This window comes from Eublepharis macularius, chromosome 6 (genome assembly GCF_028583425.1).
Source record: "Eublepharis macularius isolate TG4126 chromosome 6, MPM_Emac_v1.0, whole genome shotgun sequence".
Taxonomy (NCBI): domain Eukaryota; kingdom Metazoa; phylum Chordata; class Lepidosauria; order Squamata; family Eublepharidae; genus Eublepharis; species Eublepharis macularius.
Genome location: NC_072795.1, coordinates 113,561,136 through 113,587,710, shown reverse-complemented (window position 1 = coordinate 113,587,710; position 26,575 = coordinate 113,561,136). Strand labels below are relative to the sequence as shown.

Below are 26,575 nucleotides of genomic sequence, written 5' to 3'. Positions count from 1 at the left end.
TTCTTCTGCACCATGGCCACCCAATCCAAAACGAGCATCAAGAGCTGTTTTTAAATTGATAAAAGTGTGGCTGAAGATCTCCTTACAGATTTCCCGTACAGCTAGTTCAATCCTAAAGCAGTCTTATGATTTCTTTCCTAAAGCAGGATTTGAATAAGGCCTTTGTCCTTTGGTACTCATACACTTGCCTGCACTGGCTTCCTGGTGAACAAACCTCAACCATAGAATAGGTTGAAAATACACAGTAAAGAGCTGCAATCTCTGCTGTGAATTCTGTGGAGTAGTTGTGGCTGAGAGATGTTTCAAGTCTTGTTATTCAGTAGTGTGTTACCCCACAAAAGTACAGTTTAGATGAAACAAGGTTTGTTGTGGATATGTACATTATGGTATGGGGTTGGTTTAGGATGTTTTTGGAAGATACACAACTAGAAATCTGCATCCCACTTTCTGAGCAGCAGCAACAGCACATTTCTCCCCAAAGTCAAACTTTGCCTGCCGATCCACACATTACAAGCCCTTTCTCCCTGTGCACAATGGCCTTGATCCAAAGTAGGCCTATGCATGCCTAGGGCATTCATTTCCCAGTGTAGAACACCCTTCCCCATCTGATTTAAAGTTCATGCAGTAGACAAAAAGAAAAATGGTAACACACGAAATGCTCCTGAGGTCCATATGACAGGAATTCCAAAACATAAAGAAGCCACTGCTGATCTGTGTGTACTGTACCAGCATTATAGTAACCACATGGGGGCATCCTTGAAAATCTGAGGAAGTCGTACGATAAAGGTTTAAAAAAAAAATCAGGCGCCACAGCAGAATTCCAGCTAATTGCTGGGTGTTCAAACCCCTCCATTTCTACTAATCCCTGTGGGGTGAAAAATTCTAGGAAATTATGAGTCTTGGAAGTAATTATTTAAAAGAACAAAATCTATGTATGACTTTGCCAGTATTATTTAGGATAATGGTGGTTTGGCTGCACATGCACCACTGAACTGTCTCTCCCAGCTTTATTTATTTAAAATATAGAGGTTCTGCCCTACCTCCTTAGACCCAAGGTCGCTATGAAGTTAGCAGCAAGTTGCAAATGCGTCAAGCGCAATAAAATGAACAGCTTTGAGTGCTTCAAAACCTCCCTCACTTTTGGAGATAATTATTGAATCAATACAGAAAGTGAAATCTACAATATTTGTATATAAATATTTGAGGTTGGTTAATAAACATGATACACAGAGCCTTAGAGATGAATGGAATAATGAACTGGAGCATCCAATTTTCCTAAAGCAATGGGATAAATAATAATAATAATATTTGATTTATATACCGCCCTTCAGGACAACTTAATGCCCACTCAGAGTGGTTTACAAAGTGTTATTATTACCCCACAACAATCACCCTGTGAGGTGGGTGGGGCTAAGAGAGCTCAAGAGAACTGTGACTCGCCCAAGGTCACCCAGCTGGCTTTGTGGAGGAGTGGGGAATCAAACCCGGCTCTCCAGATTAGAGTCCCATGCTCTTAACTACTACACCCAACTAGCTTTAAGCCATACACCTGTTGCTCCTATGGAACTTGTTGTGACTTATTCTGCAAAAAAAATTGTTTAGGTTATATTATATACAGCATCTTTTTATAAAGGTTTAAGTATAGTGCCTAAATGTTGGCGGTGTAATTCACCAAATGCATCTCTTAAGCATATGCTTTGGACATGTTCAGCCCATCTGGGAGAAAGTTGTTAGTCATATTAATTTTGTGTTAGAAAACTCATTTATTTTTGAGGATGTTAATGTACTGTTAAACTACTTGCCTGTCTCTTGGAATCTAACCAATGGTAAATGGAAATGGAGCCTCTATTCGGTTACAGTTTGCTGAAATACTTCAACATTGCAAAGCAAAAATCCACATCCTGTATTTCACTGGACTGAAGGCCTTATAAACTTACCAACATATGAATGTATTGCATATAGAAGGCAATTGCATATGGACTTACTTCTAGGTATTTGAAAGTCTTTTATAGATGCCTATGTATAAATTTGTCAATAGTATTGTTGTAGCTAGCAAGGTTTGGGTTTTCCCCCCACTCTTGATTGCTTTTTAATTTGTTCTGTTTTACACTAATAAAAAAATCATAAAATGAACAACAAACTTATAAACACAGGCAGACCTGCAAAAGCAATTTATCTTCCATCAAATGCCCTGGAAAAACTCTGAGTAGAGAGGCTGAAGATGCCTTCCTCCACCACTCTGCTAAGCCACGCCAAAGGATTGGTCCTGCCACAGAAAAAGCCCACAACCTGACTTGCAAATGGACAATACTGAGCGGGCGCTTTAAAAGGATTGAAGAGTGCAGCTGGTGTGTGAGAATATGCTAGGAGATGTGGTTCAACAAGTTTGGGGGCCCTCGGCTGTAAATGACTTTAGAAGTGGTATCCTGTGAGCCTGGAAGCAAACAGGTAACGAGTGCAGAGGATTTAGATGTTCCAAGTGACATGATTAAGTAGAATTACATGTCTGTCTAGAAAAATTCTAGGTGTGCTCTGGGTGTGGCCTTGTAGCCCTGCCCTTCTTTAACATTGTCCACTTAGCCCCATCTACAAAACCAAGCTTCATCCAAAGTACAGGACTTCAGAACTGGGCTGCAGCACAGGAGTCTGTTTTCAATACTCAGGTTGAAACAAACAGAAATGGGATGGAGGGGGAGAGACCTCAAAAGTGCTTTCGGCAGGCTACGTGGGCGTTCTTGCTACCACTTCTGCTTTTTGCCACAGCCATTGTTTCATTCATGCTGATCCACAAGGTATAGCAGTAGATCAGCATAATCACTGACTTTTGTAAAGAACCAAAGCTCTATCCGGAATGTCTCCTAAGGCTTAGATTCCCACAATTTAAAAAAAAAAGTTAAATGGATGTCTTCTTTCATTCCAAAAACTTTGAACAGTTGACACAGAGGCATCGTAACATTTTAAAATGGGACAACAGGCTTCCCCTTGCAGGTATTTATGCTGTGTATGATCTGAAACATGGTTTAGGAGGAAGAAGTATTAATCTTGGCAAACAATCTGACTCTTGGTAGAAAAATCGTATTTAAGGAGGGACTATTAGTGAAGGCTCATGCGCATGGGTGTGCTCTGATGTGAACAAGCAGGGCTTTTTTTTTTCAGGGGGAACGTGGGGGAACGGAGTTCCGGCACCTCTTGAAAATACTCGGCAATAGTGCTTGAAAATAATATGATTTCAAAGAATCCCGTGTGTTTCTTCCTCATTTCCCTCTCGAGAGTCCTGCCACCTCTTTTCCCAGAAAAAAACCCCCTGTGAACAAGGTGATATGGCGCCTTGACACAAGCCACCTCCTAATCCATGTTTGATTTAATTCTACCCACTTCAAATGTCTTGTTTGTGGTGAAGGACTGCCTGACTGCTAAGTCACATCGCCACTTTGGCACAGCAGGAAGTGGGTTCTGCCCATCAGTGAAATGCGTGCTTCAGCAAGAGTTTCACTTTGAGCAATACAGCATTATGATTTTTACAGCCCACTCTTATCTGTCAAATAGGTGTGAATTGCCCTAATGGTATAACCAAAGTAGTGGAGGGGAGGGGAAGGGGAGCATGGAAAGAGAAACCAGAAATAGAGGTACTTATGGTTGTATTTATTTCCTACGAGAAGCTTGGGGGAACCAAGATGGTCCTTCCCTTCTCTATTTTATCTTCACAACAAGAAGAACAACATCATGCCACCGAGCCACAAATGAGCTATGGAAACTCCTTCCATGGGGTATTCCAGGCAGGAAATGAGCAGAGGTGGTTTGCCATGGTTCCCCTCCGCTTAGCAACTCCAGTCTTCCTTGGTGGTCTCCCATCTAGGTACTGATCATAGTCAACCTTGCTTAGTGCTGACAAGCTCAGCCCAAACTGGGGTAATCAGACTGCTTTGAGGCCGAGAGAGTATGATTGGTTTCAATCACCCAGCAAACTTCGTGGCCAAGTGGGGCTTTGAACCTATATTTCCCAGATGCTAGTAGAATACTCTAATATATAAATTGCCCAGGCTTACCAATAGACTCTTTGTTCCCTCCCCTCCAGCAATCTCATTTAGTAATATGTGTGGTATATTGCTAGTGTCATAATTGTGTGATTCAGGCAAGAACAGGTCTTGGTGCTTGGAGCAAGCGACACATCAGATGATGGGATCTGGGAGATCTCCTAGAGGGCAGGCCTATGCAGAGATGAGTTAAGGGCTCCTGAAGAGGCGCTTGTGTAAGCCCAGAGTTCTGAATTGTGTCAGGTTAATGCTATTACGAAAAATAAAACAGGTTTAGCAAATCTTTCCCTTGGTCCGGATTCGTGCCTACACCCAGTGTGTTTACCTGACCATTACGCAGCTTGAGCAGAGTTCTCTACACCAACTTCCTTGCTTCCAAGTGAGTCGGAAATGAATCATCTGGTACCGTCTGACATCTTTGAAGGGAACAGGATGGGCAGAACCAGTTTGTTTGATCCCATTCACCCAGTAGGATGCACGATGATGGTGACACTTGAACGTGACTCACTCTGTTACCATCACTGAAAGAGCTACTTTCACACACAGCAGTTCACTTAAGTTCTCTTCAGCCAAAATGAAATACTTTTAAAGTCCCACTCACTTCAACAGGAAAGTAAAGCATGCATTTAAATATTTCCCATTGAAACCAATTGGGTATCAAAGTGCTTAACTTTGATTGGATCTTGCCCAGAATAAAAAGATAAAAGCAGTCATAAGAAGTGTATCAAATTAACAATCCAGCACTTGTTATTCCAATTATTTCCAATGGGAGATATTTAAGAATGTGTTTCCTATTGAAATCAATGGGATTCAAATGCATTTCTTAATGGATTGTATGCTGTTTTTATATATTAATTACCTTTTTGGCTTTCATACATTTATATTTGACTTTTTTATTGTGGAAGGTTGGAAAGAAAAAGGAAAAGAGGGGGGGATGATAAAAAGATACCATAAAATAATATTACTGTTTGGAAATTAACCTTATTTCTGCTTGATCAGGTCTTCAATGCAGGGGGAAAGAGGGGCTTAACATTTCCTCTGTATGGTTTTGACCATCAAAAATGAGTCCCTCGTGCTGTCTGTCACTAATTCTGGAAGATTAGTTGATGGATCTTTCAGAACCATTTGTGCTTTGGTCCCAAAGGGGGGAGAAGCAGCATAATAGTAATCATACTTTTTAAAGAAAACATTACAAGTGGTTATTTTTGTAACCATCTAATGCATGGTGCTGTTTTGTTTGTTACAGACACCAAAAGTGAAATTACAGTGCATGATAATTACAACTATAATGACTGTTAGGGATTAGTGTCCTGGTTTCCAGGTTTCTACTTAATAACAAAAATGAGTTGAGTTAAGTACCCTGTGATTTTATTCTTGCATGCAGTCTGTCCTACTTACTTGCTCCTGGACAGTTCCTCTTCCTTGTTTCTAATTTCTGTTCTAAAATTGCCCACTTGTGTGCTCAAGGTAAACTTTTGTGCCTGGTTTGTTTATATTTAATTTTATTCCATGTAGAAGCTACTAGAATTTGTTGAACTGTATGAAGTACATTCAAGAAAAAAAGTCTTCCCTTTCTCACAGTCTGCTAAACCTCATCTAAAAAGAATTGGGAAAGATGGAGTCTAGGGATGGAACTACAAAAGAAGAGAAGCTCAAATGGGGTGCTTACCTGGAAAGTCCGGTCTGAGGACCAAACTACAAATGATGTTTGAAATCCATGATCAGATCCCCCAATAATTAATTTAGCTGCAAAAAGCAGCCACAGGATCCCCCAGAATACACTCGGCTACAACTGGGTTCCAATCTCCCATCTAGAAATGGCTATCCATGGCTTGTTTTAGTTCCTGTAGAGAAACCAGGGCAAGTATTAGTATCATGCCTTTCCCCCTACAGTGACTAAGAGTAGCTTGCTGGATCGTTTTCCATCATGCAAACAAAACGGGGCAAAGAGCTAAGAAAACCCTCACTCTTCTGCCTAGCTTTGACTCCTGTTGGAGTGTGTGTGTGGCTGCTTTCCCAATGTCATGTTCCGAAGCAAATAGCTACCTGCATTGAGATCAAATATTTGGATAACTATTTCCAATTTGCTTAAAAATGTATCGGCATTTTTCAGTAAGCATTGTCAGGGCTTGCCGCCGCTGCCGCTGGGCGTGGCATTGGGCGGTCTGCTCCTGACGTCATAGGGGGGCCAGGGATGCTGCAGGACCCTGCTCTGTGAAAGGAGGGGCGGTATACCTCACCCAGACTCCCTCTCAGTCCACTCGCTGGCCTGCTCAACCTGGCCTGCTTGCCCCCTGTGTCCTTCTTCATCCCCTCCTTCCAGAACTCTCCTCCAAACCTCCACTCTTGCATTGCACCACTCTCACTCCACATTATCACTCCTTACTCACATCCACCACCACAGGGCTCTTCCCAGCCAGCTTTTATAGGGCTTCCTTCTACTGCCCCACCCCTCTTCCAGCCCAGTCTTGGGCTGCACCAAGCAGTTGCAGCTGGGGTAGCTGATCTGGCCCCACTGACCAGCACCAGCTGTGCCTTGTTCCCTGGCTGCCCAGCCTCCCTGCCTTGGCTGATTGCTGAAGGCCTGTCCAGCTGCAGTCCCCTGGCTAGCAGCTCGGCCTCCCTGGCTGAGCTGATGGCTGAAGGTGGGTCCAGCTGCGGCTCCTTGGCTGGTTGCCCAGGGCTTCCTGCAGAGTGCCTCCAATAGCCCCACCTGGAGTGGCTTGGCTTCTGGCAACTCCTGGGCCAGGCTACTATTTTCTAGCTGGGGCGTGGCTTTGGGCTGTTGGGGCTGCTGCTGCTTCTCCTCCTTAGGTAAGGTCTTTGGGTGGGTGACTGCTGGGCCCCCAATCCCTCTGCCCTTGCCCCCTTCTGCCTTGCTTAGTCCCCTTTCCTTCCCCAGGGGAGTGGGACTCGCTGGCTTCTCTCTGTCTCCCCCTGACTCCTGAGGCCCTGGGCCTTTGCCTCTTGCCCCTGGCGCCGGCAGGTTCTGGCTCCATTTGCCCGTGGGAGGGGATGACCTGCTGTCCCCAGGCTGCCCCCTCTGCTTGCCAGTCAGACCGGTTGACCTACTGCCTGCTGGCTGACCGGTTGACCTGCTGGCTGCTGGCTGCCCCCTCTGTTTGCCCGTCAGCCCGGTTGACCTGCTGTTCCCTCTTGTCAAGTCTGGGGGCTGGGGCTCAGACCCCGGACAAGCATCATTTTGGATTTTCTTGTATTTGTTCTGCTGTTATCTTTCTATGTTGGTTTATACTTTAATGAGTGCTTTGAGCAGATTTCAATGCTTTTGAAGAAACTACACTTGCTTCTGGATTGTGTTCCAGGTGCTGGTTCTTATTTTTAAAGTTGTTCATAACCTGAAGGACCTCCTTTCTTGGGATGAGCCCAGGTGCCACCTCAGATGATCCTTCCTGTTGGTTACTTTGGCCAGGCTGATACATAGCATGGAATAAATTACTGGAGGATGTTCCTCCTCTTTACTTTCAGCATTTAGGAGGGCTTGTAAAATGAGTCATTTCAGAGATCTTTCCCTAACAGATAACTGCAGGGTTTTTTTGATCCAGAGGTGTTAGCCATGTTAGTCTGTAGTTGCAAAATAGTAAAAAGTCCAGTAGCACCTTTAAGACCAACCAACTTTATTGTAGCATAAGCCTTCAAGAATCACAGCTCTCTTCATCAGATGCAGAAGAGAGCTGTAGTTCTTGAAAGCTTATGCTACAATAAAGTTGGTTAGTCTTAAAGGTGCTATTGGACTCTGCTATTTTGCAGGGTTTGTTTTGGTTGTTATTTGCACTGCTAAGAGAGATTCCACTATATTTTAGGGCAGTATTTTTTTAAAAGGACATTTTATTTTGTTTATCATTTTTAATGTTCACATATGATAAGCTGTCTTAAAAAGAAATTGGGAAGCAAGATAGTCATTTTTAAATAAATAAGATATAAATACAGTTTATCTGTACAACAGAGTTAAAATGATCTCTACATACAGCACAATGCAGCAGGAATGAAGCTGAGGGACTAGAATGATTTAAACCATTTCTGATTGCAGATGGGAGGTGACATATTTGAATTCTCTTTTATGTAAAAGCTCACAAGTAGAAAACTCGTATAATTGCTGTGCTATTTTTTTTTACTTGCAAGGATTTCTTTTTTTTTAAGTTGGGGGAACTTTAAATAAAGGCACTTGCACTTTCTACCCAAACTGGTTAAAGTTAACTCTTCCTTCCTCCCCCGACATTCTGTTACTTCATTCTGCTGCATGTGTAGCCTGGGCCTTAAACTGGTTTCACAACCATCCTCCCCCCCCCCACTAGAGAATCTTGCAAAGTTCAGAGCTTGAAATTACTAAATGACTTTGTCATGCCTCAGGTGAGGTGAGCCACCTTACGCTGCCACCACTCTGGGATTTAGGGTCCCTTGGGAAGGCCCAGAGTACCCTCCCAACCCTTCTGACCTCCGTAGCTTGGCCAATAAACAGGCATGAGGACCCAGCAGAGTAACAACAAACAAAAGGATTTATTTACAAGGAGGTCAGTTAATATCAAACAAACAAGCAAGCATGCAAGGTGCATTAGCAACAATAGGTGGGTGAAAGTAAAATAACAAAACAAAAGGCCCTAGCGCGACTGAACTCACTGTCCCTGCCTGCCAAGCCTGTCTTCTCACCCTACCTGGATGAGGGCCTCTCTCCCTAGCAGAAACCTCCTCTGGCCTGCTCCCTGGGAGAAAGAACACAGGCTTTCCCCCTCCCAGGCTTATGTGTGTTCCTCCCAGACTTATATGTGTTCTGATTGGCCAAAAAGGACGCCAAAACAGCCCAGGAGCTCCTGGGAATCGTAGATGGGCCTACTCCCATTGCTAACAGGCTCCTGAGGCCTTGCTAGGCCTTCCTGGCACAGCCAGATCATGACAGACTTCTTAGCACTCTCATCAGACTACAGTCCCCAAGATTCATGGGCGGGGTGGGGGGTGGGGGAGCCAAGACAGCTAAACTGGAATAGAATTTTGTTGTGTAGAGATGCTGTTGATGCAAGATTTGTTCCACTTCAATAAGTTACCATTTTCAATCCTGAAGTGTAACACTTTAGATTCTTCTGGTATGTTGTTCTGGAAAGGGTTGGTCAGATGAGTTTGTGAATGTAAATATTCCACCTACATAATATGCCGAGTGTGAGCACAAGGGGCAATGGCTCAGCAGGAGGTTTAAGCTTCCCTCCCGCTCTGAATTTCAACCTTTTTCTAAATAGCATCACCTTAGAATGCTTTTTAACATTAAAATACATTAGGAGATCAGTTAATGTAGGGCAACTGCTAAAGTTAGTGGTGCACCATAAACTTTATTTTGTGTTGTGACTCAAAAACAAAATGATAAATAGCTCCTTAAGAGTAGGTGTTGGAGTTCACATTTATTGACTCCGTTACTGTCAATGAAGGAAAATTTCAAGGTTCAGGGTGGAAGCAGAGTACTGGAAAGAGCATAGAGACAGAAATGTTAAACCAACCACATGTCTCTTGGTTTCCAGTTTGATCTGGGAAATCCATCAATCTCTGCTTTCTGTTGGTTGGGGCCAGCCTTACTCCTAGCAACAACACAAAAAAAGTGGCACAATAGGATGGGTGGGGCTATCATTAATTGGCGGTGCACCCTCTAAACTTTGTCGTGTATGGGTATTTTCAGACGCTATTGATGCTACACCTATAGGGAGATCAAAATCACATCTCCCATGTCCCATTGTATCCTCTGATGACCCATAAAAACCCTTCCCACATACTGATTCATTAGTAGCTGAGTTCTTGAGCTGCTGATAAAATCAAAAATGTCTTTCATCCGGAAGTTTATCAAAAGGCAAAAATAGGGTTTAGGAAAGAGCACAGGAGGGGAAAGCTTGTTGCTGATAATTAAGACATATTTGTAAAAGGTATGCAGGGAAAAAAGATATGATCACCACAGATTCCAGACAGAAATGCTGCTGCAGCCCAAACAAAAATGAATAAGTTTGCGGCACCTTAAAGATGAGGGCATTTGTTATGGCAGAAGCTGCTATGAGTCAGAGCCTATGTCATGGATATAGCTAGAACTATAGGGGAACAGTTGCTGGATATGACCAAGAAAGTTGTTCAAAACACCTCTGCCCACAGAAACGGGACTAGCCTGGCCCCATAACTAGACAGGCAACAAAGGGAGTCTCTAGAGGCCTAGAATCTAACAATCTTGGAGAGAGGCATAAAACAAGAGTTACACAGTTGTATTGCCATGTGTAGATTAGAAGAGCCATCTAACTCATATCAATATATACAAAAGATACATTATATACATATTAATATATACAAGGCCCAGGTGCAAGGAGTATCTGAGAGTGGCAGGAATGTTTAACTTCATAGAGGCTGATCAAAAGATACTAAGATGTAAGAGAAACTTGTAATAGCTAATTCTACATAGACTTTGTTAACACAAAAAGTAGCAAGAATGAAGTAACTATTGTTACATGTTTCAAGAAAATGTTTCAAAGATGGATAATCTTGTTTGTTGTATTAAGTCATAAGACAACTTAGCCAAGAATTTGAGTCTTTGCAACAGCTATTGTTGAGAGAAGGTTCTGAATCCCTATAAATATGATCAGGGCTTTTTTTCTGGGAAAAGAGGTGGTGGAACTCAGTGGGTTGCCCTTGGAGAAAATGGTCACATGGCTGGTGGCCCCGTCCCCTGATCTCCAGACAGAGGGGAGTTTAGATTTCCCTCTGTGCCGCTCCAGTGGTGCGGAGGGCAATCTCAACTCCCCTCTGTCTGGAGATCTGGGGGCGGGGCCACCAGCCATGTGACCATTTTCAAGAAGTTCCGGAACTCTGTTCCACCGCGTTCCTGCTGAAGAAAAGCCCTGAATATGATAAGCTAAACTGATAGAGAGCTCCTTCGTAAAAGAGGCTTCTAGCCTGTGACCTTTGTATTTTTCAGTAAAATACTTTTTTGGACTCATGTAATTGCTCTCCTTTAATGGTCTAAGTAGTTAGAATGGATGGTATGGTTTTATGTTGATTGATATCAAGAATATTGAATAATGGTTTTGTAATAATAAAGGCTTAAAATGGAAGCAGAGACTCCATAATTGTATTATTTGTGTACGATACACAGAAATGAACCTAAGATGTTATCTGTGGTGTGGTGTACTTCTAGCCAGGAGGTAAAGGGTTTGATATAGGAGAGCTAACTAGATGCTCAGGGCTTCTTAAGTGCATGCCTGTACTGAACCAGAATGCTACTTCACAGGCCTTGAATGCTCTGGGAAGGGAATGTATTACCAGGCACTGTTTCCCAAAACACAAATCAGTAAGATTAGACTATCAATGGAACCTAACTAAAAATGGTGGTCAAATAGAGACTCTTAATGGCGGATAATATATTCCAATCATATAAACTTTTAAAAATTGTAGGTCAGGATCACAAGGAACCATAACCTGAAGATGTACATTAGATTATGCCGGTTGCATTAACTGTCTAAAAGAATCAAAATTGAACAGCTAGCCTTACGTAGTTCTCATGCTTGTAAGAGTAGGCTTTTCAGGACGTCAGCAATACCCATTTAGATCTCTAGAGCCAAAGAAGGCCTCAGCTGGATATTCAGAGGTCAGAGGGTGGTGGTTGAATGTCATTCATAGGTACGTGATTTATAAAGGTTGTTAAATTATAAAGGCAGCTTGCTAGTCCTGATGATTGCAAAAGAAGGTATTAAAGGGGACGGGCAAGGCCTAGTTAGATATCTAGAGCTTAAGGAATCCCAGCAACATTTCCAGAGGTCAGAAAGTGAGGTTTGGTTGTCATTTATACAGAACACATGATTCAGCTTTTTTGGACACTTTTTTGGGTACAACCCTACACATACTATGCCATATACTAGTGTGTCTTTCCATAATACTCAGTCTCAAACATTTTTTATGTAGCAACTTAATTTAGAAGTGTCATAGGGGCCTGATTCTGGCTGGGATGCACTATTGGGGCAGGAGGGCCTCTTGCCTCCCCCCATGCCATTTTCCTCACCTGAAATGGCTCCAGGGGCATTATGAGCATTGCCGGGGTGATCCTGCAGCTGGTGTTCTGCTACAAGTCTCCATTGGTTTCATATGATAAATGTAACTTGTGGTTTGTCCCTATTATAATTAAGGTTGCCAGCTCCAGGTAGGGAAATTCCTGGAGATTTGGGGGTGGAGCCTGGTTTGAGGAGGGAAGGGAACTCAGCTGGGTATAATGCCACAGAGCCCACCCTACAAAGCAGCCATTTTCTTTAGGGGAACTAATCTCTATGTTTTGGAGATCAGTTGTAATTCTAGGAGTTCTCCAGCCACCACCTGGAGGTTGGCAACCCTGATTATAATCCACAACATATGTATGAATGCGTGAGACACTTCCAGCAAACTGCAGAATGTTAAACAGCAGAAGCTCCAACAGTCACATTTGTTTTTACCCTGTATCATTCTCAGAATGAATTTCATGTCAGTATGAGTTGGTCACTTTCCACATGTATCACAGGTTTAAAATAGTTTTAATCTAGTTTCTTACATTTCCCAATAAAGTGAATCAGGGAACTGTAGTTGTGTTGAAAGGGTTGGGGGGTCTATTAAGCCACCTTGCACAAAAATACAATTCCTATGGTAGCAGAGGGGAAGCCATGATGGTCAAATAATTTCAAACTGGCTGAAAGATACGGTGTAGCTACAACTCTCAGAGAAACACTGGGAAAAACCATCTTCCGTGATGATTAAAAAATAGTAAAAAGTTCAGTAGCACCTTTAAGACTAACCAACTTTATTGAGGCATAAGCTTCATCTGACGAAGAGAGCTGTGGTTCTCGAAAGCTTATGCCTCAATAAAGTTGGTTAGTCTTAAAAGGTATAACTGGACACTTTACTATCTTGCAACTACAGACTAACACGGCTAACTCCTCATGATGATGAAGTCATATAGAATTTAGTTTCAGGTGAGTAGCCATGTTGGTCTTTAGTAGAAGCCCAAGATTAAAATCCAGTAGCACCTTAAATACCAGCTAGGTACCCTAGAAATCCAGTTGGTCTTTGCTACTGGACTCAAATCTTGCTGGTCTAGAGGTTCTGTCTGTAGGATTTGATCTGAAAGTACGATATAAATAAATGTTATTGATTTGCTGGAAAAGGCTGATACAAGCAAGTCAATCACCATAGTGTTTCAGGCACCAAGTGACAAAAGTGTGAACGTACCTTAATAGTATAAAATATGAAAATACAGCTCAGATTGGAAACAAAATCTTTCCAGTGTTTTTCCTCCCCTGAAGTTATGCGAATGAGACATGCTGCCTCACCAACCATTCTCCACAGGTCTTTAAATAAATATAGTAATCCCACTTGCCTATATGGGAAGCTGACTGTTCAGTATTTTTAAGATGGGGAGCGGGGGGAACAGCTGGCAGTGATTCCTGGTTAGGTTTTCACTAAATGGGAACTCCTCAGGGCAGTTTGTATCTATGTTTAATTGCTCCTCCAAGGTTATCTAGATCTTCAGACTATTTTAGATAATTAAAGTTTGCAAGGACTCAGCAGCATTGCCAGCTCATAAGCACCTAACTCATGAAATTTCACATTCTAGTTTTCTATACAGCTCAGGACTAGGTTTTGTTTTTATACACATACACAATATAATAAGGAATTAAACTGAAGAATTTGGTTTCCTGAGACTCTAGCAAAGTCTATACTCCTTATGACTAAGGAAATCCCCTTGAAAATGACAGCAGCACTCCCTGAACGATCAGGAATCGAGTGAGGATGGTGCTCGTAAAGGGCCTGTGTGAGGCCTGGTCTAATCCTGGCCCCTTGAGCTCAATGGTTCTGAGCCACAGTTCTAGCATTCTAGCTTTTTAGGGTTGCCAGCCTCCAGGTAGTGGCTGGAGATCTTCTGGAATTACAACTGATCTCCAAACCACAGAGATCAGTTCACCTGGAGAAAATGGCTGCCTTGGGGGAGGGGGTGGACTCTATGGAATGATGTCATGCCGAGGTCCTTTCCCTCCCCAAATCCTGCTTTTTCCAAGTTTTACCGCCCAGATCTCCAGGAATGTCCCAACTTGGAGCTCGCAACCCTATAGCTTTCCCACATAGTTTACATACCACATAAAAGTAAATATTTCAAAACTGTGTAGGATGATGCATATACGTTGGTTGTTCAGACTTAGTACTATAGAATCAGGTTCCCCATAGCAAATAGTATGCTGATCTCACACAAAATTATGATTTAAGATAATTATTAATCTAAAATATAGGGCTATAACTAAGTCAGTAATGCAAATAATTCTCTTGAATTATCTGGGAATGTGCCGTCTTAAGGCATGGAGTTTCTGGGGACAGGATCCACACGAAATGGCGCCTGTAACTATTGAGAGGATTGTGGGTAGTGTGCCGAAATCCAATGTCTGAAGAGGACTCACATCTCATCTTTGCCCAGTTTTGCCCTAGCATAGCTGGGCTGGTGTAGCTGTATAACATAAATATATGACACTAGTATGATGCTTCTGGTTAACTGCCTGAGCACAGTACAGTGATTTGCCTACAGACAGCCCCCAACCTGAAACGACTTCTCACTTACAATCATGAATCGGCTAGCAGAGTCACCAGCACAGGTACCAGGCCCTGCCACAGACCCAGATGCCAGCTCTGCCCCTATATCTACCCAGGAAATACAATTACAGGACCCAATGGCATCAACTACACTGTCTCTGGCTCTTACAGCTGCTCATCCTCCAATCTGATATATGCCCTCATGTGCCAACAATGTCCATCTGCTCTGTACATTGGACAAACCAGCCAACCTCTGCGCAAAAGAATAAATGGACACAAATCTGACATTAAAAATGGCAACATCTAGAAACCAGTGGGAGAACACTTCAATCTACCAGGACATTCCATCAAGGACTTAAAGGTCACTGTAGTTCAACAGAAACCTTTCAAAAGCAAAATCCAACGGGAAGCTGCTAAATTGGAATTCATATGTAAATTTGACTCAGGCTGGGATTGAATAGAGACTATGAATGGTTATCTCATTATCAGAAGTAACTGACTTCCTTAACAGAAGCAAACGGATCTCCATATCAGAAGCTACTGTTTGCAGCTACTCCTCCCTCCCCTCTCCACCTATATATCTGACCAGTTTCTTCTTACCCTCCATGCATCTTACGGAGAGAACTGTGATTCTCGAAAGCTTATGCTACAATAAAGTTGGTTAGTTTTAAAGGTGCTACTGAACTCTTTTTTGATTTTGCTACTACAGACTAACATGGCTAACTCCTCTGCATCTATCTACCACCTCCACAAGGAAACTAATTCATTATTTGTTTATTTTATTTACAAAATTGATACCCCACCTTTCTGCCCTCATGAGTGCCACTCATTTGCTGCTCTAACCTGCATACATAGCTCTTAACAAAGGAAAGTCTCATGCATTAAATGACAATTACATATGCTAATTGTCATGTGGGTGAAGCATCAATGGACCAATTTTCTATGAACGGTGGAATCCTGAAGTGACATCTAGATAGGGTTGACAGCTGACCAGGAAGAAAAAAATCTTTCATCAATTGCTTCTTCTGCAGAAATCAGTGCGCATATTATGTTTGGCCATGATGTTTTGTTTCTGCTGGTTAATATGAGGGCTTTGAATATTTATTTCTGAGGATAAAATACAGACCTATAAAGCAAGAAGGGGAGGAGGGAGGTGGATTGGTGACGTGTGAAGTTATTGGATGGTAGCTGTACCCTAGGGAGTGAACTGCAGTTTTAGTCTAGTTCAGACAGACAGTCTAATTCAATGATTTCTTCAGTTGCTTCATGTGCAGAAATCAGTGGGCAGAGTATCTTAAAAAGCTGGCCACATCTAAAAGGTATTCAGCATATTTCTGTTCAGGAAATTAGGATGTTCATAATAATTATGAGAAGCAACATAACGAAGCTAATTACTAACAGACTGCTATTCCTGCCCAACATCAATTTGTGCTGAGTGTTTCAGCTTTAATTACAAGACCAAGGGAAATAAGCCTAAGGAATCAAAGCAAAGGTTTTCCTGAGCCAGCTGGATTTACAAAGGCATGTTCAGTGCAAAGAGAAAGAGGGATAAACAGAAGTGTTAGTTGAAAAACATTAATTAGCACAAAATCTCACTGTTTTAAATCACACTAAAGAATTTTGCGGTTTTTGAAATAAGAGTTTAATCCCCGGATGGTTGCATCGTGTTTACAGATGATGTGCAATTGCCTTACTGAGTTATCCTGAAATGAATTATGTCTAGTTGAGAAGGTGTAGATTAATTTCTGGAACTGGGCTTCCTTAAATTAAAGGTGCCAAACTAGGTCTGCCAACGTATATATCTAAGCATATGTCTATCCTGTTTTGTGTCTTTAACCCAACCGTGAGCTACAAAATGGGCAAATGAAGCTTTTTATCTTATGGTGATTGATAAGTGGAAGGATCTGACTGCTACAGTTTAAATTGCCAGTAAAGGCACAAAAGCAGGGGCTGGTTTAAAAAAAAAACCCTGCAGCGTTGGGTGGGATCTATGAGCACCTTGTGGCAGCTGGGCAGAGAAGATGCTATTAGGCAGAGAGAACTTCAGCCAGAAGGGCTTTCCTCCTGCTTTCCTCCTCACTGCTCCTCCGTGCCCGGAAGAAGTCTCAGAGCCAAGCTACAAGTGACGCCTTACACAGGTTGGACACTTGTCAGCTTACCTCAAGTTTTGATGGGAAATGTAGGCGTCCTGGTTTTACAGCTTGGCTCTCCATTACAGCTGCAAGACCAGGATGCCTACATTTCCCATCAAAACTTGAGGGAAGCTGACAAGTGTCCGACCTGTGTCAGGCGTCACTTGTAGCTTGGCTCTCAGAGCCCTATCCCATACAAAAGAGCAACACTAATCAAAGGGGGAAATGTAAGGATTACGTTACTGTCAGCAAATGTGGAGCATGAGTCAGGTTGCCTTTGTTTTCTTGATGCTGTGCCTTTAACTTTACTTTGAGATAGGCATTAGACAGCGATAAATACCTATCTTCCCACCTTGAAAAAAGGTGCAGTGCTGAATATACCTATTTAAAAGTAAATGCCATTGAAAACAACAAACTTACATCAAAGTAACCAGGGGTAGGGTCAAGCTAGAAGTATCTATTTATAATGATGCTGCAGCCATGGAAGGCAGGTGCGAGTGCCTTGAAATTGCCATACGAGTTGGCCATATTTAACACTATTGAGATTTGGATACATTAATTTCCAAGTATATGAATCTCCATCTTTCCTTCTGTTGACTGTGTGATTTCCATAGTGTACGGTTGCATATTAAATTATTCCTTAATTAAAAGAGCTTTAACAATACAGTTGTCAAGTTTTTACTTTCTCTGTTTCACCAACTGTAATAGCAGCTTCATCTGCAGACATTAGTAGGAAAATGCTGCAAAATGCTTCCGCTGTGGATTTTTGCAGATCGAATGGCAGTTAAAGGCACTGGAGCAAGCAAGGTTACATTTTGTCTGGTCAACTAGTTACCGTAATGGCAGATGTCCAAATTAGGGCTGTACATTTGAGGCCCCCAAAATTCCAAAGGTATCTAACGAATAAGTTATACAGATTGTACTTATTTTGCAAATTGAACTATATCATGTAAGTTAAAGGGTGTTTAGTGATTAAAGAGTTTTTCTGAGTCACATGTTATGAGGTGCACAGGTTGAGTCTGGGGGCCCCAGACCCCTCAGTTTGCATCAGAATAATAGCACAGGCAAAGAAGGGCTTCACCCCTTCCACCTGTGCCATTTGCCCACCTTGAAACTGTCCTGGGAAGTGAGATTTGGGAAAAACCACTTGGAACTCAGGGAACACAGTGGCTCCCCCCCCCCCCGACACAATCTACGCATTCTGTAATGTGTGAAGATGATAATCAGCTATGTTTTAACTATTCAGTGATCAATTTAAACTACGTTTTTATATTAGCAAACCTAGTTGCTTTTTTGAAATACGATTCATATATTTACTTTAAATATTTATGTATCATATTTCTGAGGCCCAAAGAAGAGTTATTTAAAAATAAAGTAAGACAATATCAAATACGGTTAAAGAAAACAATAGCCTATGAAAGTCCTATGACAGCCGAAACTTTTCAGGAATACTGTAGGAAGCATGGAAGAATGTGCAATTTAATAAACAAAATCTATCATAAGTTGACAGAAAGAAAGGTCATCTTCAATATTTTTTTCCAGTCCTCAGAACAGTAAAACAACCAAAAAAAACCCTAAGCAAGTCTCTCCATTACTCTCTCTCTCTCTTTTTTAAATTTTTTTTATTGGTGGGTCCATTACTCAACCCCACCAACTAATCAATAAAAAACAATTCAACCAGATAAAAGGAAGCGGCAGTCAAATGAACAACATAAAGTATTAGCCCCAGGAGGATATCCAACCAGTCTAGCAGCCACAAAAGCTGGTCCTATTTAAAGTAGTTGCTACCCTAGTCATGCTCACGGCAGCCCAGAGAAGAGAAAGTGGGATAATTGGCCTCAGGTCTCTGCAAAGCAAGCCCCGCTCCACCTCAGCTTCTAGGCCATTGACCCCTGCCCCAGTCCTGCCAGATTGCTCACCAGAATTCTTGGTCTTTGGTTTCAAGTTTTCTTGCATACAGACTCTCAGCTTTATGCACACACACATGGGTCCTCCTTGTAAGGGATAGCAGCAAGCCCCTACCCCCACAACCTGTCCCGGCCCCCTTATACATACTCTGGATGGCCCTGTAGCCCACAATACCTGTCTTTTTTCGTATTTAAGCTCCTGCAGACTTCTTGGCTGGATGCCTTCACTCTTTCTATCGTTCCCTGGTTTACACACCTGTCCAACTGTTCGCCAATGAAAATAAAGGCATGCTAGTAACTCTACCATATTTGTACCAAGGGTTGTGGCTAGGACCAAACCTTACTGTTATTGCCCATTGTGGAAGGGTCTGCTTTCCCTGCGGTGTGCTGTATTCTTCAGTAATCTGTTCTCCATTGATTTAAACCCCTAGATGGTGGGTTTTTTCTCTTTTACTTAAAGATATGTTGGGGGGGGAACATAACTGTTACAGTTCCAAAAAACCCTTAACTTCCAAGGTGTTCTTTCTCCCATATAGACATTGACCAGTTCCTTACATGCTTGGCTACAGTAATGTGGCTACATTACATGCCCTTAGAGACCATGCCTCTGTGTGTGTGCGTGCGTGCACATGCACGTGTGCACATGTGCACATACACATCACTTAGTATTCATGGACATATCCACCAGAGGTTCACACCTGGATGGTCCAGGCTAGCCTGGTCTCATCAGATTTCAAAAGCTAAACAGGGTCAGCCTGGTTAAGTCCCTCTCTATATCCCTCCATGGCAGCTTCGCTCATTCGAACAGGGTCTCTTGCAGGTGCCAGCCTGCACATGGGCAAAATCAACTGCAGCCCGTACATGGGCCTTCTCTGTGGTGGCCCCTACCCTATGGAAAAGCCTGCCTGAGGAGGTCAGGAGAGCTCCCATGCTCCTGGCTTTCCGCAAACAATGCAAAACTGAATTATTCAAAAAGGCTTTTTTACTCAGATAGGAGGGAGGTATTGTAGGGAAGGGGTCTTGGATGTTTTGCTAATAGGAGGGTAGTATTGTAGGGAGGGGGTCTCGGATGTTTCACCAATGAGTTGGGAACTATCGGCTCCACCATTATGTTGCTTTACGTATTATCTGTTGCTTTGAATATGTACTTGTATATACTGCCTGTGCTTCCTGTTGTCTAATGTCAATCCTAGAATGGATTATGTTCTGTTTCAGCAATCCTTCAACCCTTGCTAATGCTACGTCTCTGTAAACTTGTATTCATCTACCCTATGACATTGTTTTATGGAAATGTCCTTGATACTGTATGGAAATGCCTACCCTTGTCCTTGCTACTGATTGTACTGATCTCACACTATGTAATCTGCCTTGAGTCTCAGTGAGAAAGGTGGACTATAAATGAAATAAATAAATAAAAATAAATAATTGGATGTGAGAACACCAAGGAAGGCCAGGGTCTCTATGCAGTGGCTGGCAATGGCAAACCACCTCTGTTAGTAACTTACCTTGAAAATTCCATGAGGGGTTGTCATAAATTGGCTGTGACTTGACAGCAGTTTAGACACACACGCACACACAAACACAGCAGTTCACATTCACATCATGTTTAAACAAAGAAGCCAACACTGAGAGCCAAAACACACGTTAAGAAAAACTTAGGTTCAGCACGTGTTCTCTTACCTCAAGGTTTGCTGGGATCTGTAGGCGTCCTGGAAGCTTAAAGTTTAGCATTTACAGAGCAGCAAAAAGGGAAAGGGAAATACAGGCGCCTGTATTTTAAGCTTTAAGCTTCCAGGACGCCTTTAAGCTTCCAGGACGCTTACAGATCCTTGAAGCTTCCAGGACTTTAAGCTTCCAGGACCCCTACAGATCTTTAAGCTTCCAGGACTCCTACAGATCCCGGCAAACCTTGAGGTAAGAGAACACGTGCTGAACCTAGGTATTTCTTAACGTGTGTTTTGGCATTTACCACTGACATATCAGAAAAATAAAACCAGTCCCTAGACAAAAGGGACTGTTGATGCGCATGGCCTCTTGAGGTAACCAAACAGGGCTTTAGGCTCTTTTTCATGTGCCCTTCCCCGCACCTTCATGCACCTTTATATGGTATAGGAAGATGATCTTATGCAAGCTAACAACTTCTGTATTTTATAATTCACAGGCAGGCTACTTTGAAAAAAAAATCTTATCTGGCTTGTTTACATTTTAGTCTGCCTTTTATCTGAAGAAGACATTATTGCAAACAATGTGGAAGTTTTAAAACTGTCTATGTGTACTTAACGTTGGGTTGCCAATCTCCAGGAGATCTCCTGGCGATCTCCAGGAATTATAAGTCACTTCCAGACTACAGAGATCAGTTCCCTTGGAGAAAATAGCCGCTTTGCAGGGTGGACTCTATGGGATCCCTCCCCAAACCATGTCCAGGGCTCCATTCCCAAATCTCCAGGACTTCCCCAACCCAGAGCTGGCAACATTATATGCGACTTCTGTGTTTTCCAACCTTTATTATGTTTGTCCACGTATGACACTATATGGCGAGTCACTATCATTCCCATGGGGCCACTTAGGTGGAGGCACTTGTTGCAGCAGCAGTTCCTGAGTCTCGGCTCGTGCTGGCTTTTGTGCCCAGGCCCTTCTGTTCTAAATCTAATGCTGTGCCCATCACCTTAATAAGAAAAGGACTGTATGATGGGAAGCAACGGTCGCCCTGTCTCCTTCACTATGGACCTAAAATACCTTTCCTCTGTGCAGCTGAAGTCTAATTTTTCCAATTTGTTGGCAGTTACCGCAAGTCCTCTGTCTTGGGAGAAAGAGTGTGCAGAAGGTCCAGAAACATGGTGTCAGGATTTCCCAACAGCACTGAAATGTGGGGCCTTGGATCACTGTCAACGGATGATGCTCCAACCCCCGGTGGTGAGTATACTCTTCAGGGATGCCTTGCCAACCGTCTCCATACGCAGTGGCTGTTTCACAAGAGGTGGCTCTGGAGGCTCCAGCCTGTGGCTTCCACCTGTCCCCCCTGCTGCCTCTCACTGCCTCTGCCTAGGGCTGCCAACAACAACAATACTTGGGAGGAAAAGAGTAAATGCGTGTAACAGTAAGATATGCCCTGACCCTTTAATCAAGTTGCCCTGACCCTTTAATCAAGGCTTAATGTGTGGTGATGGCCAGTTGAAGCTTTTTAAGGCAGGGTGGTAGATACCTCCCCTGGTAAATAACATCCCATTAAGCCTCTATTAAAGAGACATTTTTCCTCCAGGTTGTTAGCAACCCTGCCTCTGCAGATGCCTCCACCTTTAGATGCCAATACTCCTTCCCTCTGTGTTCTCCAGGCATCGTAAACACAATGTAGCAAGTCACAAGTGCCCAGTAGGGCTCCCCAAACTCTTGACAGATTCTGCTTATGAGAATTTGGGGAGTTCTGTTGGTCATGGCATGGCTTGCTGGGTTGTGCTTGAAGATGCTCAGGCTATTGGATGCTGATTCACAGATGCACCCCAAGTTCCTCTCTTAGACCTACTCAAAGCAATGGACTCATTTCTGGCCCCATTAAAATTTCTGAAGTTCGCTCCTGGGCCTATTCAGGTTCCAGAATTTATTGTTTTCTTTTCCAGAGTTTAAAGCCTTAACCACAACCTTCCCCCACGTATCTAGGATTTGAGAGAACTCCCAAGGCAAAGAGGTGTGGCTCCCAGAACAGTCATTAAAGGAAACGTTGGGATGTTTCTGGAAAAGTAATTACGCCTGCGTTCCTGGAGAGGGGAGGGGGGGCAGGGGTCATTTCGTAGAAAAAAAGCTGCAGGAACTCATTAGCACAACTCATTAGCATATGCCACGCCCCTTGGCATCGCCAGAAGTGTGTCATTAGCATAACTGATTTGCATATACCACACCCCCTGACTTCACCTATCCTGGCTGTTCTGGACCCAATCCTGGCCATTCAGGGCCAAAATTGGGCCCAAAATGGCAAAAGGGGCTGAAAATGGCTGAAAAGGGGCCCAAAATGGTCAGAACTGGGCTGCTGTTGAGCAGGAGAGTGATCCACCACCTGTCAGAGGCCCAATCCTGGCCATTTTGGGACCAATCCTGCCTGTTTTAGGCCCAATCCTGGCCATTTTGGGCCCAATCCAGGCCAAAATGGGCCCAAAATGGCCAAAAATCAGGTGGGCAGGGCCACCTGACATGTGACCTCTTTGGAGAACTACCGGAACTGCATTCCTGTGCGTGCCCCCTTGAAATGAGCCCAGGGGGCGGGGAACCCTGGTTGTTAGAGTGCGCCTTTCTGACAGGGCCTGCGTGCCTTTGGCCATATGTTCAAAGGTGGATCTTATCCCAACATGGAGATAAAGTGATACAAAAAAAATTCACAAGCTGAATTTCTGCCTCTTATGTAGCTGTCACAGACACAGGTGCCCTGTCAGGAAAAAAAGGTGGCAGTCAACATAGCTGGCATAATCACATGGCATCTTTCTTCCATATATCTTGCCAAAAATTAGGAAAAAAGCAATTCCCAGCTTGAGGAATGTAATCGTAAGGGGAAAAAATGGGGAGCAATTACTACATACAACTATCTTGCCATGAATCTAGACACCTACGTTAGTTACAGGGTGGAGAACCTGCCATACTGAAGAACATAAAGCAACTCTCATTTCCCAGCTCCCACATAAAGTAATGAGTGACACATATATTTCCATACATGTATCTGTACAAATACATCCTGGACTATGTTTAATCTAATAAAATAAATCAAAATTCTGCCCCAAGAAAATCAGTACAAACTATATAATTGAAATGCTTTTTTATTATTATGTTCCTGGTGAGGGGCAAGGAAGTATACAGCCACCACCTCCTTCTCCATTCCTTCCTAGGAACAATCTTTTTCTTGTCCCTCTTTGACTGTTGATAGTTTATCATATTCCCTTGATACTAGCGTTACCAGGTATGGTATGGCAACCAATGGGACACCGGAGTGGGGACATGGGGGCAGCATCAGTAATAGTGTGATGTCACTTCTGGGAAAATGAAAAGTGTTGTCATGCCTCCCTAGGAATCTCTGTAAACTCTATGACAAAACCATAGAACTAGAATATTTATTGCATGTGGCCAAAGACTAGAAAAGGGGATTTTGGTCAAATAAAAGGCTCTGCCATCGTCCTTCTTGAAAAGCCTGAACAGGGAGAAAATTTGGAACAGAAGTTGTACTTCTGTCCAATGCCACATCCATCTTAAAGATCCAGTCTCATATATTGAGACCGATCAAGGAGACACCCAGGAAGTCACCCACTAGGGAATATCGACAGAGAATATTGTTAAAGCCAGCAGAGCAAATGGGGTCTGAATGTAGCAGTGCATTGCTTTGCCTTAAGAGTGGACTAGCAGAGAGATTCTTTTGTTTTCTTCAGTATCGAAATAAGGCCAAGTGCAAATGGGCTCTGATAGAAGCCCAAGTTCAGCCTGCAGTAAAGCTGCTGGAGTTCTGCAAGGCAAAGCTACAATCCTCCTTAAAAAGAGGTTTTGAATTGGTTCCAGGTTCAAGATCAGATATTCATTCCAACCCCAGATCTCTGCACTAAACAGAAGCTGTGGGGTGGCCTTAAACTGAACTGTTTCAAGGCTGGCTCAACTAAAAATCCTCCTTTCGATGTGCAAAATTTAAAGATGGCCTCAGAGGTTTTCAAAACTGAGGCTTTTGTTATGTCCTGGTGGGCTTTCCATGAGAGGGTTTCACCAAATGTCACCCCAAGATACTTAAAGGTTCTGTATTGTTCAATAGGATTGCCATCTATTGACTATTTAAATTGTCGAGGTCTTTTCCCAGAGACCACAGCTTGGTCTTGGCAAAGTTGATGTTTAAGGCCTTGTCCTTACAGAAATTGCCCAGTTTGTTTAGCATCCTCCTTAAACCGATACAAGTTAGGGACACCTACACCACGTCATCTGCATGCAGGAGAATTGATATTTTCTGGCCCCGCAGAGATGGTTGAAAGAACTCAGGGCCTGACAAGCTTGGAACTAGGTTAAGTAGAAACTGAAGAACAAAGAGGCCAAAACACACCAATTTTTACACCCACCCCCAAGTAATTGGAATCTTCTCTGTTAAAGCAGCTGTGCTCTAGCAGATATATTGGAATGAAATTTCAGAGTCAGAAACAATAGGCATTTATTGATATTAGTGCCTATTAGTTTTGCCCACAGTAGGTTTTGATTTAATGAGTCAAAGGCAGCAGTCAGATCCTCAAATGCTACGAACATAGCCTTGGTGGGGCCCTAAGTGCTATGCTGGGCCAGCTGGTAAAGAGTCAAGCAGTGCTCGATAGTATTTATCCCTTTTGGATATCATGCTTGCTCAGGATGGATAATTTTTGGGTTTGCACCCGAAATGATATCTCACCATTGGGTCAGCGGCCGTTTTTAATTTTTTTTCTCTTGTTGCTAAAGAGCCAGGGGCTTGGCACCCATATTTGGTATGTGCACAATATCATGTCTATCTTTGCAGCCTTAAGGGCCAGAAACATTGATTTTATTCTTAACTGAATGCTGAAATATTCAGCACACTGAATGCTGTGTCCCATGCTTGTGCAGTACAATTGTGAAATATAGCAAACCCTGTATATAAATCAAGATGGGTAGCCATGTTAGTCTGTCTGTAGCAGTAGAAAACAGCAAGGTTCCAGTAGCACCTATAAGACGAACAACATTTGTGGCAGCATATGAGATTTCGTGAGTCACAGCTCACTTCTTCAAATCTGAAGAAGTAAGCTGTGACTCATGAAAGCTTGTGCCCTTCCACAAATGTTGTTAGTCTTCTAGGTGCTACTGGACTTTTCTCTTTTCTATAGTTGTATACATGTTGTAAACAACTGTAATTGGGTTTTCTAATAATTACACACATATACAAACAAGCATGGGACACATAAGGACTCATGACGTACATCTAGAGTTGCCAAGATCCAGGTGGAGCCTGGAGTTCTCCTGAAATTGCAGGCTATAGAGATCATTTCCCCTGGAGAAAAGGACTGCTTTGGAGGTTGGGATCTATGGTATTCTACACCACTGAGGCCCCTCCTCTCCCTAAACTCTGCCCTCCCTAAGCTCTGCCTTCAAATCTCCAGGAGATTTCCAACTCAGAGTTGACAACCATAGGAGCATCTCATCCCTTCTCATAGCTCTCTCTCTCACTATTTTCTTTTCCCCTCCCTCAGCAGCCCCAGTAGTGGAATGGCTGGGTCCCCCCGGAAACTGGTGAGGTGAGGGGATACATACCAGGCACGAGAGGACTCACCATTGTCATCATGTCACCAGTGACACATTGACATTGCTTAAAGCTACAGATGTTGCTCAAGTTATTTGGGAGGTTTTAAAACCCACCAATGTGTCTGTTCAGATTTCAGGTTTTTTCCTGCCAATCTTGCCCTTTTGCTAGGCTTGTGGACCCCCCCCCTTTCTGCTCTTATCCCTCACCCCATTGTGTGATTTTTTTGATATATATTCAGAATTAGATATAACAAGGGAGGACCACAGATTGTCTTTCGGTTGCAAGATAATGGCTGGGAAAAGTGAGGGTAATCCAAGCTTTGCAACCATCCTCAGGCAAATTAAAACATCCCCCCCTTTCCATCTGTTCTTGGGGCTCTGACCAAATGCCGGCTTGGGTATTCCCAAGGTCTCTCTCTCTCTCTCAGCCCCAAGGATGTCTGGAAAGTGATGGGACAGTCCCCATCTCCATTCTGGCATCCTCGGGGCTCTGACAGCATGCCATCTGGGGCAGTTCCAGCAGATGAACTCTCATCATCTTGATGATGGTTGGAATGGGGAAGCCAGTTGCACCTACTCTTGCTGGGTTCCCGCCAATGGCAGGCAACCTCTTGGTGATTGTAGCCTCTAGCCACTGGTGATCACTGTCACAGGGCAGGCCAAGCTAAAATTG

At 43.1% G+C, this 26,575-nt stretch overlaps 1 protein-coding gene across 1 annotated transcript in view; it reads left to right on the top strand.

The window, feature by feature from the left end:
* LOC129332314 (prosaposin-like) overlaps positions 1–26,575 on the top strand; it is a 59,611-nt gene that overhangs the window by 5,708 nt on the left and 27,328 nt on the right. The window contains exon 2 of the mRNA XM_054983346.1: positions 21,431–21,561. Within this exon, the coding sequence (XP_054839321.1) occupies positions 21,431–21,561 (131 nt within the window). The remainder of the gene's footprint in view (positions 1–21,430; positions 21,562–26,575) is intronic.